At 41.3% G+C, this 15793-nt stretch overlaps 1 protein-coding gene across 6 annotated transcripts in view; it reads left to right on the top strand.

The window, feature by feature from the left end:
• The window catches only part of Esrp1 (epithelial splicing regulatory protein 1), a 73721-nt gene that overhangs the window by 31264 nt on the left and 26664 nt on the right, over positions 1 to 15793 (top strand). For 5 of the 6 annotated variants that reach the window (XM_045143686.1, XM_004656939.2, XM_045143688.1 and 2 more), the window contains exons 8-14: positions 165 to 275; positions 400 to 532; positions 628 to 670; positions 2472 to 2773; positions 7153 to 7371; positions 9632 to 9830; positions 13656 to 13824. In XM_045143686.1, the coding sequence (XP_044999621.1) occupies positions 165 to 275; positions 400 to 532; positions 628 to 670; positions 2472 to 2773; positions 7153 to 7371; positions 9632 to 9830; positions 13656 to 13824 (1176 nt within the window). The remainder of the gene's footprint in view (positions 1 to 164; positions 276 to 399; positions 533 to 627; positions 671 to 2471; positions 2774 to 7152; positions 7372 to 9631; positions 9831 to 13655; positions 13825 to 15793) is intronic. The other variant, XM_004656940.2, reaches the window with a different exon arrangement.

Here is a 15793-nt window from a genome sequence, read left to right as displayed (position 1 = left end):
GCCAGATTAGTTTTGAAGTTATGAAAGACATCAAAAAGGATTGCAGATCAATGTAATTAGAAACAGTTGATGCTGCGTATTTAGAAAGATTGCCTTGCAGGGAGTAACAGATGTCAGACTTAAAAGCATTAACTCTGCAACCTGAATTTCTTTTTCACTCACAGCAGCAAGATGGAACTTATTGACGACAACACCGTGGTCCGGGCACGAGGTTTACCGTGGCAGTCCTCAGATCAAGACATTGCAAGGTTCTTCAAAGGACTCAATATTGCCAAGTTGGTTTTCTTTACTTTTTGTTTTCCTCAATCCCAGAGGAGTACATGTTTTCTGGCATTTTCTTCTCACTGTGATTTTTTTTTTTTTCTACCTGCCATATGTTTTGTTTTGTTATTTTCAAAGGGGAGGTGCAGCACTTTGTCTGAATGCTCAGGGTCGGAGGAATGGAGAAGCACTAGTTAGGTTTGTAAGTGAGGAGCACAGAGACCTAGCACTCCAGAGGCACAAACATCACATGGGGACCCGGTACATTGAGGTATGTCCTTATAGCCTGAGATGCTTGGCCTAGAAAATTGAGTATTAACATAGAAGAAAGGCTCAGACTGTTTTAACATCTATATGTTTTCTTAGGTTTACAAAGCAACAGGTGAAGATTTTCTTAAAATTGCTGGTGGTGAGTAGCTTTTAATATCTTCAGTTAATAAGAACCTAAAATTGTGCGTCTATGCATATGTACTGTGTAAATACGTGGGATCATGATTGTTTTTTATTTCCCAGTAAAACATAAGAATTTATAAACACAAAGAAAAAGCTCACAGTGTCAGGTGTGAGCTTGATGCACTGAATATTTTTCCCTGAGGTCTGGGCCAATCTACTGTAGTTAAAGACCCATTCCAGTGATGCTGTATAGCCATGTATACATGTGTAGCCTGAGGTGGTTTCAAATCTACTTCTTAATTTTCTCTGATTATAATTCCTCAGTGGCGAAGAACATGTTAGTTTCTAGTATTTTTGAAGGTGTGGCAAACATAGTTAGAAAGAGAAGGATATAAATTTTTTTTTGTTTGTTTTTTTGTTTTTTTCAAGGTAGGGTCTCACTCCAGCCCAGGCTGACCTGGAATTCACTATGGAGTCTCAGGGTGGCCTTGAACTCACGGCGATCCTCCCACCTCTGCCTCCCGAGTGCTGGGATTACAGGCGTTCACCACCATGCCCGGCTGGATATAAATTTTTTAATTTAAATGTTTTGGTATTTGGAGCTGGGGATTTAGCAGCACAATAGAACACTTGCCTCTTGTATGTGATGCCCTGGATTTAATGCCTAGCACTGCATAACCGTGACTAGTGGTGGAGATAGGATGACCAGAAGTTTAAGGTGGTTTGGGCCATATAGAGCTGCTGAGACCCTGTCTCAAAAGTTTTGTTTTTGGCTGGGCATGGCGATGCACACCTTTAATGCCACCATTCAGGAGGCTGAGGTGGGAGGATTGCTGTGAGTTAGAAGCCAACCTGAGGCTGCATAGTGAATAGGTCACTATTCTACGTTTAAGTCAGCTTGGGCTCGAGTGAGACCCTACCTTGAGAGTGAATAAGATTTTTTAAACCTCCACAAATGTCACATTTTCTTTCTTTCTTTTTTTTTTTTTTAATGTCACATTTTCTATGAGACATAACCATTATATCTAGCTTCTCTCTGTCCTTCCCACTCTCCCCACCTGCCCTTTCAAGATCCTCCTGTTGCTAGGACTACAGGAGTGTGCCACCACACCAAGCTCACTCTATCCTTTAGCATCCCATAAACTGAAAATACAGCAGAATCAATGAATAACTCCTAAAAAGGTCTACAAATTTCCTCACATCCTGTTCAGTAATAAATAGGACAGCCAAGATTAAACTTGGGCATTCTGGCAAGATTTGTGCCGTTTGTTGACCTCAAGCATGATAGTCCAGACTCTACCATTGCGATATATCCCCGCCCAAGCGCTGTGTCCTTAACCACCGTGAAGGCTTACTGTCACCTCATGAGAAGAATGGGTAGACAGTAAGTTTGATCTAGCCAGCTTCCTAAATTAGGAGGGTATTTTAAGCCAGGTGTAGTACATTTCTGGAATCCTATCACTTGGGAGGTGAAAGCTGGAAGGTAGGGAGTGGAAGTTTATCCTCTATAGTAAGTTCAAGGCTAACCTGGACTAAAGGAATTTGTCTAAATTAAAAAGGATATGTAGGGAGCCTGTTTTATGAAAACATATGACTGCTAGGGGCAAGGGAATTCCTAGCATGTTACCATTATGAATTCAGCCGGAGTGTGGGTCTTGATTATGAACATAGCACATTGGCAGTGGGGCTGAAGTGTGGCTCAGGGGTGGAGCACTCACCTCACATGCAGTTACAAGGTATTTTATCATTTGAAGTTTGGTAAAGATCATATCTTAACTATTTCTTTTTATTTATTTTTTCTTCTCCCTTCCATTTAGGGACTTCCAATGAGGTAGCTCAGTTTCTCTCCAAGGAAAATCAAGTCATTGTCCGCATGCGGGGGCTGCCTTTCACAGCCACAGCTGAAGAAGTGGTGGCCTTCTTTGGACAACATTGCCCTATCACAGGGGGGAAGGACGGCATCCTCTTTGTCACCTACCCAGATGGCAGGCCAACAGGGGATGCTTTTGTACTCTTCGCTTGTGAGGAGTATGCGCAGAATGCTTTGAGGAAGCATAAGGACTTGTTGGGTAAAAGATACATCGAGCTCTTCAGGAGTACAGCAGCTGAAGTTCAACAGGTTAGTTGGACCTTTGCATTAGCTGCTGTTGTTTGGTATTATATTTAATAAATAATTCCTAAACAAAAATTAGACAGACATAGGAAAGAAGTTAATAAAAGCATTATAAGCCAGCTGTGGTGATGCCTAGCTGTAATCCCAGAGCTTGTGAGGATGAGGCGGAAGGATCAGAAGGTCAAGGCCATCCTGGGCTATGTAACATGAATGACACTTTCCCAAAATAGTACCAAGCAACTTTGCATATATTGCCACATTCAAGCTTTGTTAAAGGCTGTATTTTATGTCTGGAAACAACCCTACCTTACATATAATGTCAGAATTGGAGAGGGCTGAAGAGGTGGCTTAGCGGATAAGGTGAAAGGTTGCACATGCATATAAGGTGCAGTGCTCACCTGCAGTTTGGTTGCAGTGGCTGGAGGCCCTAATGCACCAATTTCTCTCTCCCTCTCCCTCTCGCTGTCTTGTATTTTATCACAGAGCCATACCCCTGTCCTTACTATGTTCTGTTCTTTTTTCCTCTCCTCTCTCTCTCTCTCTCCCCCCCCACACACACACCCCCCACTAGGGTAGGTTTCACTCTAGCCCAGGCTGACTTGGCACTCAATATATACTCTCAGGGTGGCCTCAAACTCATGGCGATCCTCCTACCTCTGCCTACTAAGTGCTGGGATTCAAAGTATGTTCCACAATGTCCCTATTTTCTTTTTGACATAATGTCTCACTATGTATCCCAGACTAGCCTTACATTTTACATCCCCAACTGCACCTCTCAAATGCTGGAATTATATGTGTATACAACCCACACTTGGATATGTTTGTGTGTGTGTGTGTGTGTGTGTGTGTGTGTGTGTGTATTTGGGTTTTCCTGGTACGGTCTCGCTCTAGCCCAGGCTGTGTTGGAATTCACTCTGTAGTCTCACCGTGTCCTCACACTCTTGGCAATCCTCCTACCTCTGCCTCCTGAGTGCTGGGATTAAAGGTGTGCGTCACCACTCCCAGGTTAGCTTTTCCATCTTTGTCATGGCATATCTTTGGCTGTGTGGTGTAGTTTTTGATTTTTGTCATCCATTATCCAGCAACCGAATATGATGTAAGGAAATTTATAGGCATTTTTATGAGTCATTCATTGATTTTGCTATGTTTTCAGTTTGTGGGATACTAAAGGATACTGTGAGCTTGGTTTGCTGGTGCACTCAGGAAGCTGAGGCGGGAGGATCTTGAACGAGAAAGGGTGGGAGGAGAGAGTGGGAAAGAGGGAGAAGGCTGAGAAGAAGTTAGATATAATGGTTAGGTCTCATAGAAAATGTGGCATTGGTAGGGTTTTAAAGGTCTTATTCATAACTGGTCATGGTGGCCTTTATTTAATTCCAGCACTCAGGAGGCAGAGGTAGGAGGATCGCTGTGAGTTTGAGGCCACCCAGAGACTACAGAGTGAATTCCAAGTCAGCCTGGGCTAGAGTGAGACCCTACCTCAAAAAGTTTAAAAAAAAAAAAAAAACAACTTAATAATTTATTTATTTGAGAAAGAGAATGAGTGAACGTACAGGCACGCCATGGGTTCTTGCCGCTGCAGACAGACTCTAGGTGCATGTACTGCTTTGTGCATCTGGTTTTATGTGGGTACTGGGGAAAGAGCCATGTCTCTCCAGGCCAACATTGGCAGTACAAGGACCTACCTTCTGGTATTTTGCTTTTAAATATTGTATTTATTTATTTGTTTGTTTACTTGAGGGAAGGGCACACCAGGGCCTCTAGCCACTGCAAATAAATTTCAGATGCATGTGCCACCTTGTGTATCTGGCTTTATGTGGGTCTTAGGGAATTAAACCTGGGTCCTTTGGCTTTGCAGACAAGCACCTTAACCACTAAGCCATCTCTTCAGCCCCCTCCTGGTGTTTTGAACTAGCTGATGTACTCTAAGACAGAAGTTATGTACTGTTGGTTTTACGTAGAGCAGTTCTTCAAAATGTATCTGTTATGATCCATTTCCAGGGTAGCTAAATTTGATCAGTTTCAGAGCTATTGAAGTGTCTTTCTTGATAATGCCTTAAATTCACATGAGAACTGAATTATTATTTATCTTCGTAGCTACCAGTTTTTGAGTTTTTCATTATCTAGCCATTCTTTCTTGTATGTGGCATGTTGTGTTTTTAAAATATTTTTATTTTGGAGGGACAGTGCAAGAGCAAATGAGCATGATGCACCATGGCCACTGCAAATGAATGCTAGATGCATGTGCCACTTGGTGAGTCTAGTTTTATGTGGGTTCTGGGAAGTTGGGACACCAAACTTTGTAAACAAGTTCCTTTAACCACTGAGCCATCTGCCCCAGTAGTACATTGTTAAAATGTCATTCAAAATTATTATTTGTGGCTGAAGGAATGGCTCATTGGTTAAGGCACCTGCCTGCAAAACCTAGTGACCTGGATTTGATTCCCCAGTACCCATATACAGCCAGGTGCACAAAAAGGCACGTTTGTTTGCAGTGGCTAGAGTCCCTGGAATGCCTGTTCTGTCTGTCTGTTTCTCTTCTCTCTATCTCTCAGTAAGTTTTTTTTTTGTTTTTGTTTTTTTTTTTTTTGTCTTAATTAAAAAAAAAATTGCTGAGCATGACCTGGAGAGATGGCTTAGTGTTTAAGGTGCTTGCCTGTGAAGTCTAAGGATACAGATTCAATTCCCCAGAACCCATGTAAGCCAGATGCACATGGTGGCACATGCATCTAGAGTTTGTTCATAATGACTGGAGGCCCTGGCACACACATTCTTTCTAATGAATAAATAAAAATAAATTTTAAAAATGCTTAACATGGTGGCATATGCCTTTAATCCCAGGCTGGGCAAGAGGAAGACTCTACCTTGAACAACAAAAAAAAAATATATATATATATATATATATATATTTGTTCTGTGGTCCCTTTACAAAATTATTTTTTCTTTGTGTGTGTGTGTGTGTGTGTGTGTGTGTGTGTGTGTTTTGTTTTTTAGGTAGCTTCTCACTCTAGCCCAGACTAACCTGGAACTCTGTAGCCTCAGGCTGGCCTTCACCTCAAGGAGTTTTCCTACATTAGTCTCTGGAGTGCTGTAACTAAGGATGTACTCTTATCACACTCAACTCATAATCATTTTCTTTCTTTCTTTCTTCTTTTGTCTTTAAATAGGGTCTCACATTAGCCCAGACAGACCTGGAATTCACTCTGTAGTCCAGGTTTGGCCTTGAACTCACAGTAATCCTGCTGCCTCAGCCTCCCGAGTGCTGAGATTAAAGGCATGTGTCACCTGCTTAGCCATTTTCTTTATTCTTTTAAGTTTGGAATGAAAAGTTTGGAGTGAAAATAAATAGCAAGTAGTGAAATGAAAGTGAATAAATTGATGTAAAAGCCTGCATCCAGCAATATGTCCAGACTTTTTCTTTTATACAACCCAAGGGTAGGTAATGATGCACTTGTATAGCTAGTTATGTATATTGTATTGTGTATGTGGAGTGTGTCTTGTTCAAATTTAATTTTGAGACAAAGCCTCACCATTTCGTCTTTGGATGTCCAGCCTGGTCTCAAACTCGTAGAGATCCTCCTGCCTCTGCTCCCAAAGTGCTGGATTACAAGTGTGTATCATCACACCTGGCTTTCCCTCATGCATTTAACAGAAGTACAGGGGTCTCGCTTTCCCACCTGAAGCACATGAATCCCTTCATCGGTGCCCTTTGAACTTGTTTAAATGCCGATTCATATTTCATAGGTCTGAAATAGACAACACACCCTCCTAATCCCTTCAGAATCCAACCCAGGGCTTTTTACATGCTAAAGTGTACTCTACCTCTGTTGCGTACTTTCAGCATACTACTGAAATCTGCATTTCAAACAAGATCCTAGGTGATGCCAGTACTGGTCTGTAGACAGCTTAGCAAGACTGAATCACCTTTTGGCTGGAGAGATGGCTTAGTGGTTGAGTTGCTTCTCTGTGAAGCCCATGGCCCTAGATTTAATTTTCCATTACCCACATAAACATCTGGGGTTCATTTACAGTGGCTGGAGGCCTTGGTATGCCTATTCTCTCTCTCTCTCTCTCTCTCACTTTCTATCTGCCTTTCTTAAGTAAAATATTTTTATTATGTTTTATTAATTTTTAATTTTTTAGTTTTATTTTAGAGAGAGAGAATAGATGTGCCAGGGCCTTCAGTCACTGCGATTGAACTGTAAATGCTTTCACCACCTAGTGGGCATGTGCAACCCTGCGCTTGCCTAACCTTTGTGTCTGGCTTACGTGGGATGTGGGGATTCAAACATGGGTCCTTAGTCTTCACAGACAAGTGCCTTAACTAGTAAGTCATTTCTCCAGCCCAATGATTTAAGACTAAATCACTTGCTTTGCATTGCATATAGGTGCTGAACCGGTTCTCCTCGGCCCCTCTTATTCCACTTCCAACCCCTCCCATTATTCCAGTACTACCTCAGCAATTTGTGCCCCCTACAAATGTCAGAGACTGTATACGTCTTCGAGGTCTTCCCTATGCTGCCACAATAGAGGACATCCTGGACTTCCTGGGGGAGTTTTCAACAGATATTCGTACACATGGGGTTCACATGGTATTGAATCACCAGGTAAGAATGCCGCTAATTGGAAAACAGTTTGCTTATTTCTGGTGATCAAATGCTGTCTTCTAATACAAGAGTATGAATATTCTTGTCTTAGAATAAGTCTTTAAGAAAAGACTTAGCTGTCAATATAAGAAATCTTTGGGATGTACTCCGGACAGAAGGCTGCTGTCAGTATGGTAATTCAGTTGCAGCCCTGCTCCTTTCAGCATAGAAGTCCTCATGTTATCAGTAGTAGTATCAGGTCAGTGCCAAATATATTATCACTTGTACACATTTTCTTGTAGCTACTGAACTGTGTAACTCCTTTGTTTTAATGTGAGAGCAGTCTCAGACCATACATAAGAAAATGAATTATGCCTGTTTTCTGTAGTATTTCGTACCCACAGAATTTAGATATGACTTAGTTTGTTTTTATGCACCTTAGACATTGGATTATTTTCAGTATAATGAAGACTTGTATTTATGTATCCCTTAGTAATGTGTGGATATTTCGGGTTCTCAGATGCATGAAGGAATAGTTAAGAAGCCTCTATCAAGATCTGACTGAATTCTTTGAGTACACCAGCATAAGATATTTCCTATGTCATTGCTATTTGGTTTTTGGTTAAGTATAATCAATCATATTAGGTTGCTGGACAGTTTGCACATATATTGTACTATCTTAAGCAGAATAAAATTCCTAATTAAATTTCTAATTAAAATTTTGGGAGCCAGGCATGGTGGTGCATGCCTTTAATTCCAGCACTTGGGAGGCAGAGGTAGGAGGATCTCCGAGAGTTCGAGGCCACCCTGAGACTACACAGTAAATTCCAGGACAGCCTGAGCTAGAGTGAGACCCTACCTCAGGAAAACAAGCAAACAAACAAAAAACAAAAAAAAGAAACTTTGGAACTCTTTGTTAAAAGCAAACTTGTATTAATTTTATAAACAGATGTTTTCCGAGCATTATGGGTTGTAGTGGAAATGCTAATTTTATTTTTCTAACTGCCAATCTTCCACTTTTATTTTTCACTTGGAGGTTTGCTCACTCCTGCCTTAGTGGAATGCACGTACCATTGAGTACAAGGAATCAGAAAACCTCTTTGACCTTGCTTGGCCTTCTACAGCAGCACAAGCTCATTCTCACTCTTAAGGCAGTTTGAAGCCACACGTCTTTGTAATCTGACAAGTCATAACCCCTTCACCAGCAGTGGCCCTTTGACGTAGAACTCCCCACACATCAGCATCTCCAAGAGCTTTATTTCTTTGAAGTCGCCATTTTCTAATAACCTAGGGGCTGTTGCTGTTTGATTAACAACAGTGGACAGATTTGTCTCATTTGACCTCCATGACCTATTGTCATTGCACTGGAGAAAAATGCTTCTTTGATGACGGATAGGCTCTTAGCTGCTTGGAAGATGATAGGTTTTCATCTTGGACTGGGTTCATTGCTAATTTTCCTGGTATGGTAACTACTTCTGGTAACTTGCATGGTAATAATTTGGATTAAATACTCCCTATGAGACTGCAACTGTAAAATAAGCTATAAGCTGCTGTGTTCATGTAAATTAATACCAAGACATTCTAGGGCGATGGAAGAAAAGCTTAGAGACTTGGTTTTCAGGGAACATTTTAACTAACTTACTGCAACCACTATCACTACTACTACTAAAAATGTCTCTGAAAACCTGTTTGAGCAAGTTTTTAAGGAGGAAGTATGAGGGTATGTGAGTGAATGACTTTCCAGCAGGCATAATGGAACAGCTCTGCCTTGCAATTCCCAGCTCCCCCCATTAGGCCTCAGGGGTAAGGGACAAACAAGACGATGTCCAGGTTAGGGAGGAACTAGGCCTGAGAGCCAAAAGAGGACATGAGTTTGTTGAGTTTCAGGTAGTTTTCTTTTCTCCATCAAATGATATTTAATTGGATTGTTCAGAAAGGCGGGGGGGGGGGGGTCTAGTATACAATTCTACATTTTGAAATTTCAGCCACAAGGAGACCTTTTCAAAACCTTGTAAATTTGGTACTAATTTAACAGAAACTGAAAAGATCACTTTCCAACTGTGAGCTCTCTAAACTTTATTCCAGGGTTTGTGGGCCACACTAGTGATTAGGGGATGAAATACAAATCAGATTACAGTAGCTCACACTGTCACCCAGATTTTGTGGATAAACATGTCTGCGCTATGGGTGATTATCACTTGCATGTTTTATAAGCAACCATTTATTTCCTTGTTGAAGGAGACAGTCTCCTTTTGTTTCTATTCTTCCCCCATGAACTCAGGGACGCCCATCAGGAGATGCCTTTATCCAGATGAAGTCTGCAGACAGAGCATTTTTGGCTGCGCAGAAGTATCATAAAAAAACCATGAAGGACAGATATGTTGAAGTCTTTCAGTGTTCAGCTGAGGAGATGAACTTTGTGTTAATGGGGGGAACTTTAAATCGAAATGGCTTATCCCCACCGCCATGTAAGTTACCATGTAAGTTTTTCTTGGGTCTTGGCGCTGTTCTACGCTACATGCTGGTAGGTGCTTAAGCTGCTTTCGTAACTTTCTGTGCCCCTGGTTCTCTGCTGAGGCAGGCGAGGTGGTTACATGAGGCTTTCCCATCTGAAATCACTAGTATCTGGTAATCATTTAAGACCTTGGTTGTGGACACCCATAATTAGAGATGCTACAAATACCTCCTTTCAAATTATATTCTTGCTTTTCCAGTGATAAGCACTTGGTTTCTGAAGCTTAGTGTGCTCCAGATAAGCACTGACTCTGGGAGGCAACCTGGCTATGTAGATGTTTTAATACGCATTTAAAGGTAAAATATATGTGTAGCAAAGTCCTTTTCCTTTGTCATTTTTTTTTCTTTTACACATTAAGCTTTAAGGACAATTTGATGCCCGTTTTGCATCTTAACTTTTTGAGCATCAACTGTTTCAACAAAGATAGCCTGAAAAGCATTCCTGTTATTATATCCGGCTATCTGGAATGAGCAAGCTAATACAATATGTCTAAATGCGTAAATGATTTAGCCAAAGTTCCATTGGATCACAGGATCAGTGCTTAATTCCAAGCCATGCTCTTGCTCATTGGCAACTGGGTGCAGGTCATCTGGAATCCTGTTTGAGAGGAATAAGCCCCGGAGTCAGAAGGCCAAGTTCTGGTCAATGACCAAATGACATTAGAAACCTAATATTAAAACTTGAACCTTTCTGAAATTGCACATTTCACCTTTGAGTAAGATATACCTTGGTAGACATGTTGGGTATGTTTTAAGAATGTAATAACACTTGGGATACAGTTCAAAGTCAACTGGAAAAGTCAACTCCATTTGTGTGATCCTAAGTAGGTGAAGTTTCAAGAGTGCAGTTTGTAGCAAAGAGAGACCTATAACAATAAACTTGCTTAATACAGTATTATTTGTAGAACATTTAGTGGGGCTTAATCCTTTTTATCCCCCTTGAAATTTCTAAATGCTAATTTCCATTTACGTGCTGCTTGCTATTGGTGAATACGTAGGAGTTGGTCATTAATAAGTGTAAAATTTTGAACATTTATGATTTTGCTTAAAAACATGTAAAGTAAACTTTATTTTTAATTTTTTTATTTATTTGAGAAAGCTTGAGAGTGCATGGTCATGTCAGGGCCTCTTGTCACTGCAAATGAATTCCAGACCCATGAGTCACTTTGTGCGTCTGTCTTTATATGGGTAGAGGGGATCGAACCCTGGCTGGCAGGCTTTGTAAGCAGGTGCCTTTAACCGTTGAGCAGTCTCCCAAAGGTCTGTCAGTCTGTCTGTCTTTCTGTTTTGATTTTTTTCGAGGTAAAGTCTCAGTCTAGCTCAGGCTGACCTGGAATTTTCTATGTAGTCTCAGGGTGGCCTTGAACTCACAACATCCCCCTGCCTCTGCTTCCCAGAGTGCTAGGATTAAAGGTGTGCACCACCACACCTGGCAACATCTCCTAAAATGCTACTCTTGTTGGATGTCTTCTGTCTGCATTCCACTAATAACCATAACTTTTAGAATATCCGTTAGTGACAACCTATCAAGCATTGTAAGAGGAATTTTTCTATCATCTGTGGCCCAAGTTTTTCTGGTACCCTTGTACCTTTTTACAGTAAAAAAAATTGTTCATTACAGGGCTGGAGATAAGGCTTAGCGCTTAAAGTATTTGCCTGCCTAAGGACCCCGGTTGGATTCCCTAGTACCCATGTAAGCCAGGTGCGTCAGGCAGCTCATTTATTTATTTAAAAGAGAGAGAAACAGCCAGATAGAGAATACGTGCACTAGGGCCTCTAGTCACTGTAAATGAACTCCAGATTTATGCACTATCACCTTGTGCATCTAGGTTATGTGGATCCTGGAGAATTGAACCTAGGTCCTTTGGCTTTGCAGGCAAGCACCTTAACCACTAAGCCATCTCTCCAGTCCCCCCATCATGTTTTTTTTTTTTTTTTTTTTTTTTTTTTTTTTTTTTGTAGTTTGTGCACATATGCATCTGATTCTTTAGGGATAAAAGAAATAGCTATTTTTTCACTAGAATAATGCCCAAATCATAGCAACCTCATTTCTTTGTTTAGAAGTGGAACAGACTTCTACCTTAGGTAATTGTCTGTCTATCTCTTATCTTTTTCTCTTTTTGTGCTAGAGATTAAGCCTGGGGCTTTGTATATGCTAGGCAAGCACCCTACCACAGAATTTAAGGCTCAGCCCTTTATATTCTATAATGAATTTCTTTATTATGTTGAAAGCAAGATATGAGCAAAGGCTTTAGACTTTTATGCCATACTTAAGCACCTCAGGGTGAGTGAGTGAGTGAGTGGTGTGGGTGTGTTAAGGACCGAACCCAGGACCTTGAACATGAGAGGCAACTGCTCTGCCACTGAACGCAAACACCTTAATTTTATATTATTGACATTACTGTTGGCTTGCTTGATATATTTGAATTTAAGTGTTTGTAAGTAGCTAACATAGTACAATATGGGGTGAGTGTGAAAGTGGTACACATAGCCAAGTGTGGTACACACCCAAATTCCAGCACTGAGGAGGCTGGGGCAAGAGGATCAAGAGTTTGAGCATAGTTTGGGCTGCATAGTCATACCCTTTCTCAAAAATTCAAGGGCTTGGCCAGGCATGGTGGTGCACACCTTTCATTCCAGCACTTGGGAGGCAAAGGTAGTAGGAGGATCGCTGTGAGTTCGAGGCCACTCTGAGAATAGAGTGAATTCCAGGTCAGCCTGGGCTAGAGCAAGACCCTACCTCGCAAAACAGCAACAACAAATTCAAAGCCTGGGGATGAAGTATAGTGGTAAAGTGCTTGCCTGACATGCATTTTGCCCTTGGCTTTGCCCCTAGCACTGTAACAAGCAAATACAAATACATGTTGAGCTTATGGTCAGTTTTGGCCTTAGGTCTAAGCACCCATATTCAGCTGGTCATTTTATTTCTCCATAGAAATGGAGAAATTCCTAAGAATAAAAGGCAAGAAGTCATCTGGGAGGTTTTCATGTGAAAGTTATCCCTTGTACCTTTGGATCTAAGTATGAAGCATCATGTCAGGGACCCTAGATTCAGTCAGCTTCTCAGGTACTGTTAAGAGTACCCGGTCTGGCTAGTTGTATTAGTGACCAGGAAAGGTGCTGCATATTCAGAAGACAAAGGACCTCCCCCTTCCTACGCCTCATGATAATATTTTGAACCCAGGGCCTTTATCATGCTAGGTAGGCATGTGCACTACCACTGGCAAGACTATTTGTTCAGGCCTACTTCTCAGAATGGATTTTATCATTATCATTATTAATAATATTTTGAAGATAGAGATGGGCTTCAAAGCCCATTTTCTCAGTTACCTTCAGGAAAATGTAGTGCAGTGTTGTCAACGGTCACACAGCAAGTGCTTTGGCTTAGTACATAGTGCAGAGTTGCATCATAACCTCTTTGATTTCATGAGGGTGGATAGCTATATAACCAAAATGACGTTATTTAGGATGATGTTAAAAAGCCATGATCTTTTCTTAAAGGTATAGTTGGGATCTGGGGAGATGGCTAAGTTATTGAAAGCACTCTGATTGCAAAGTTGGCCTTAGGTGGCTCCCAGCACCCATGTGAAGCCAGATGGAAAAAAAAGGTACATGTATCTGGCATTCGTTTACAATGACAAGAGACCCTGGTGCACCTACATTCACACAAATGCAAATAAATAAAAATATTAAAAATAAAATCGTAGGAAGAGTGACTACAATTGTATTGCTAACACCTACATGTTAGCTCTTACAAACATGTCTCAAAGTCTCTCTCTCTCTTTATTTAGGCCTGTCTCCTCCCTCCTACACATTCCCAGCCCCTACAGCAGTGATTCCTACTGAAGCTGCCATTTATCAGCCCTCTGTTCTCCTTAATCCACGGGCACTACAGCCCTCCACCGCGTACTATCCTGCAGGCACTCAGCTCTTCATGAACTACACAGCGTACTATCCCAGGTAAGCCTCTGCAGGAAGTGGAAACAAGAGTAAGAAACAAAGGACTTCTTTGTGAGCCAGTGTCTGCGCTTACAAAAGAATACTGTCTGCCTCGGTGAAGGTTAGCACAGCAGGTTACAGTTTCTGGTCCTATCTCTGACCAAGTAGGTTGTTTCAAGACAAACTCAAGTTTATTTTTCATCATATCTGGATCCCATGGTCTTTTAGGTTACCTATGTATTAGACTTCCTGCTTTTTCTTCCTATTACAGGACCATAAGTGAGTAACCCTGTATTCATTGTGATCAGATGGCAATGACATGGGGATGAATCACAAACCAATCTAATGAATAATGCAAAAAGTTGTAATTTTTTAAATAGCATAAACTCCTGTCAACCCATAATAAGCAAATTCATAATAAATAAATTCATAAATAAATTCAAAAATAGTTGTGTTAGGGCTGGGAGAGACAGCTTAGCTGTTAAAAGTGTTTGCCTGCAAAGCCAAAGGACCCAGGTTTGATTTCCCAGGAGTCATATAATCCAGATACACAAGTGGCACATGCATCTGGAGTTCATTTACAGTGGCTGAACGCCCTGGTGTACCCATTCTCTCTCTCTCTCTCTCTCTCTTCTATCTCTCTCTCAAATAAAATGGAATAATAATAGTAAATTAAAAACTTAGAAAAGGGCTGGAGAGATGGCTTAGTGGTTAAGTGCTTGCCTGTGAAGCCTAAGGACCTGGTTCGAGTCTCGACTCCCAAGGACCCACGTTAGCCAGATGCACAAGGGGGTGCACGCATCTCGAGTTCATTTGCAGTGGCTGGAGGCCCTGGTGTGCCCATTCTCTCTCTCTCTGCCTATCTGCCTCTTCTTCTCTCTGTCACTCTCAAATAAATAAATAAAATAACAAAAAAAAAAACTTTAAAAAATAGTTGCTTTAAATTTTTTAGGGCTTATATTCAATTCCCCTTAATCAGTATTTTCCAAGGGTCACTATGTTTTACATCTTTGCTCATTGGTAGCTGTAGTCATTTCCTGGGAGGTAGCAGGTATAAGGGAGAGACCATCTGATGGAGAGTTGCAAGGTCTGACTGAGTTCAAGGGTCATCACTACTACTAGTATGTACTACCACTGGTATCTCTCTTTATGTAGCCATAGTTATCTTAGAATTTCTTATGTGTCACAGGCTGGCCTCTAAATTCCAGTGCTCCTTCTGCCTCTGTGAGCTGCAATTACAGGACTGGTTCTGTGACCAGCCCAGTGTCATTACTTCTAACTGGGACAAGTCACCTTTTTATTTATTTACTGTTTTGTTTTTTGTTTTTCGAGGTAGGGACTCGCTCTAGCCCAGGCTGACCTAGAATTAACTTTGTAGTCTTAGGGTGGCCTCGAACTCTCCTCCTACCTCTGCCTCCTTGCGCCACCACACCTGGCTTAATTTTCCTTCCTTCCTTCCTTCCTTCCTTCCTTTCCTTTCCTTTCCTTTCCTTTCCTTTCCTTTTTCCTTTCTCCTTTCCTTTCTCCTTTCCTTTCTCCTTTCCTTTCTCCTTTCCTTTCTCCTTTCCTTTCTCCTTTCCTTTCTCCTTTCCTTTCTCCTTTCCTTTCTCCTTTCCTTTCTCCTTTCCTTTCTCCTTTCCTTTCTCCTTTCCTTTCTCCTTTCCTTTCTCCTTTCCTTTCCTTTCCTTTCTCCTTTCCTTTCTCCTTTCCTTTCTCCTTTCCTTTCTCCTTTCCTTTCTCCTTTCCTTTCCTTTCCAGTATGGTTTTACTCTAGACCAGCCTGTAGTCTCAGAGTAGCCTCAAACTCAGGCGATCCACATACCTCTGCCTCCCGTGCTCCACCACACCCAGCAACATTTTAAAATCTTATTTTGGAGTCCCTTTTAGATCTATGCCAATATGTCTTTGATTTCAAGAATGATTCTAATCCTGTCAATTAAAAAATTGAGCCAGGTATGTTGGCACACGCCTTTAATCCTAGCACTTGGGA

The sequence above is a fragment of the Jaculus jaculus genome, chromosome 2 (assembly GCF_020740685.1).
Source record: "Jaculus jaculus isolate mJacJac1 chromosome 2, mJacJac1.mat.Y.cur, whole genome shotgun sequence".
NCBI lineage: Eukaryota > Metazoa > Chordata > Mammalia > Rodentia > Dipodidae > Jaculus > Jaculus jaculus.
This window is presented reverse-complemented; position numbering and strand designations above follow the sequence as displayed.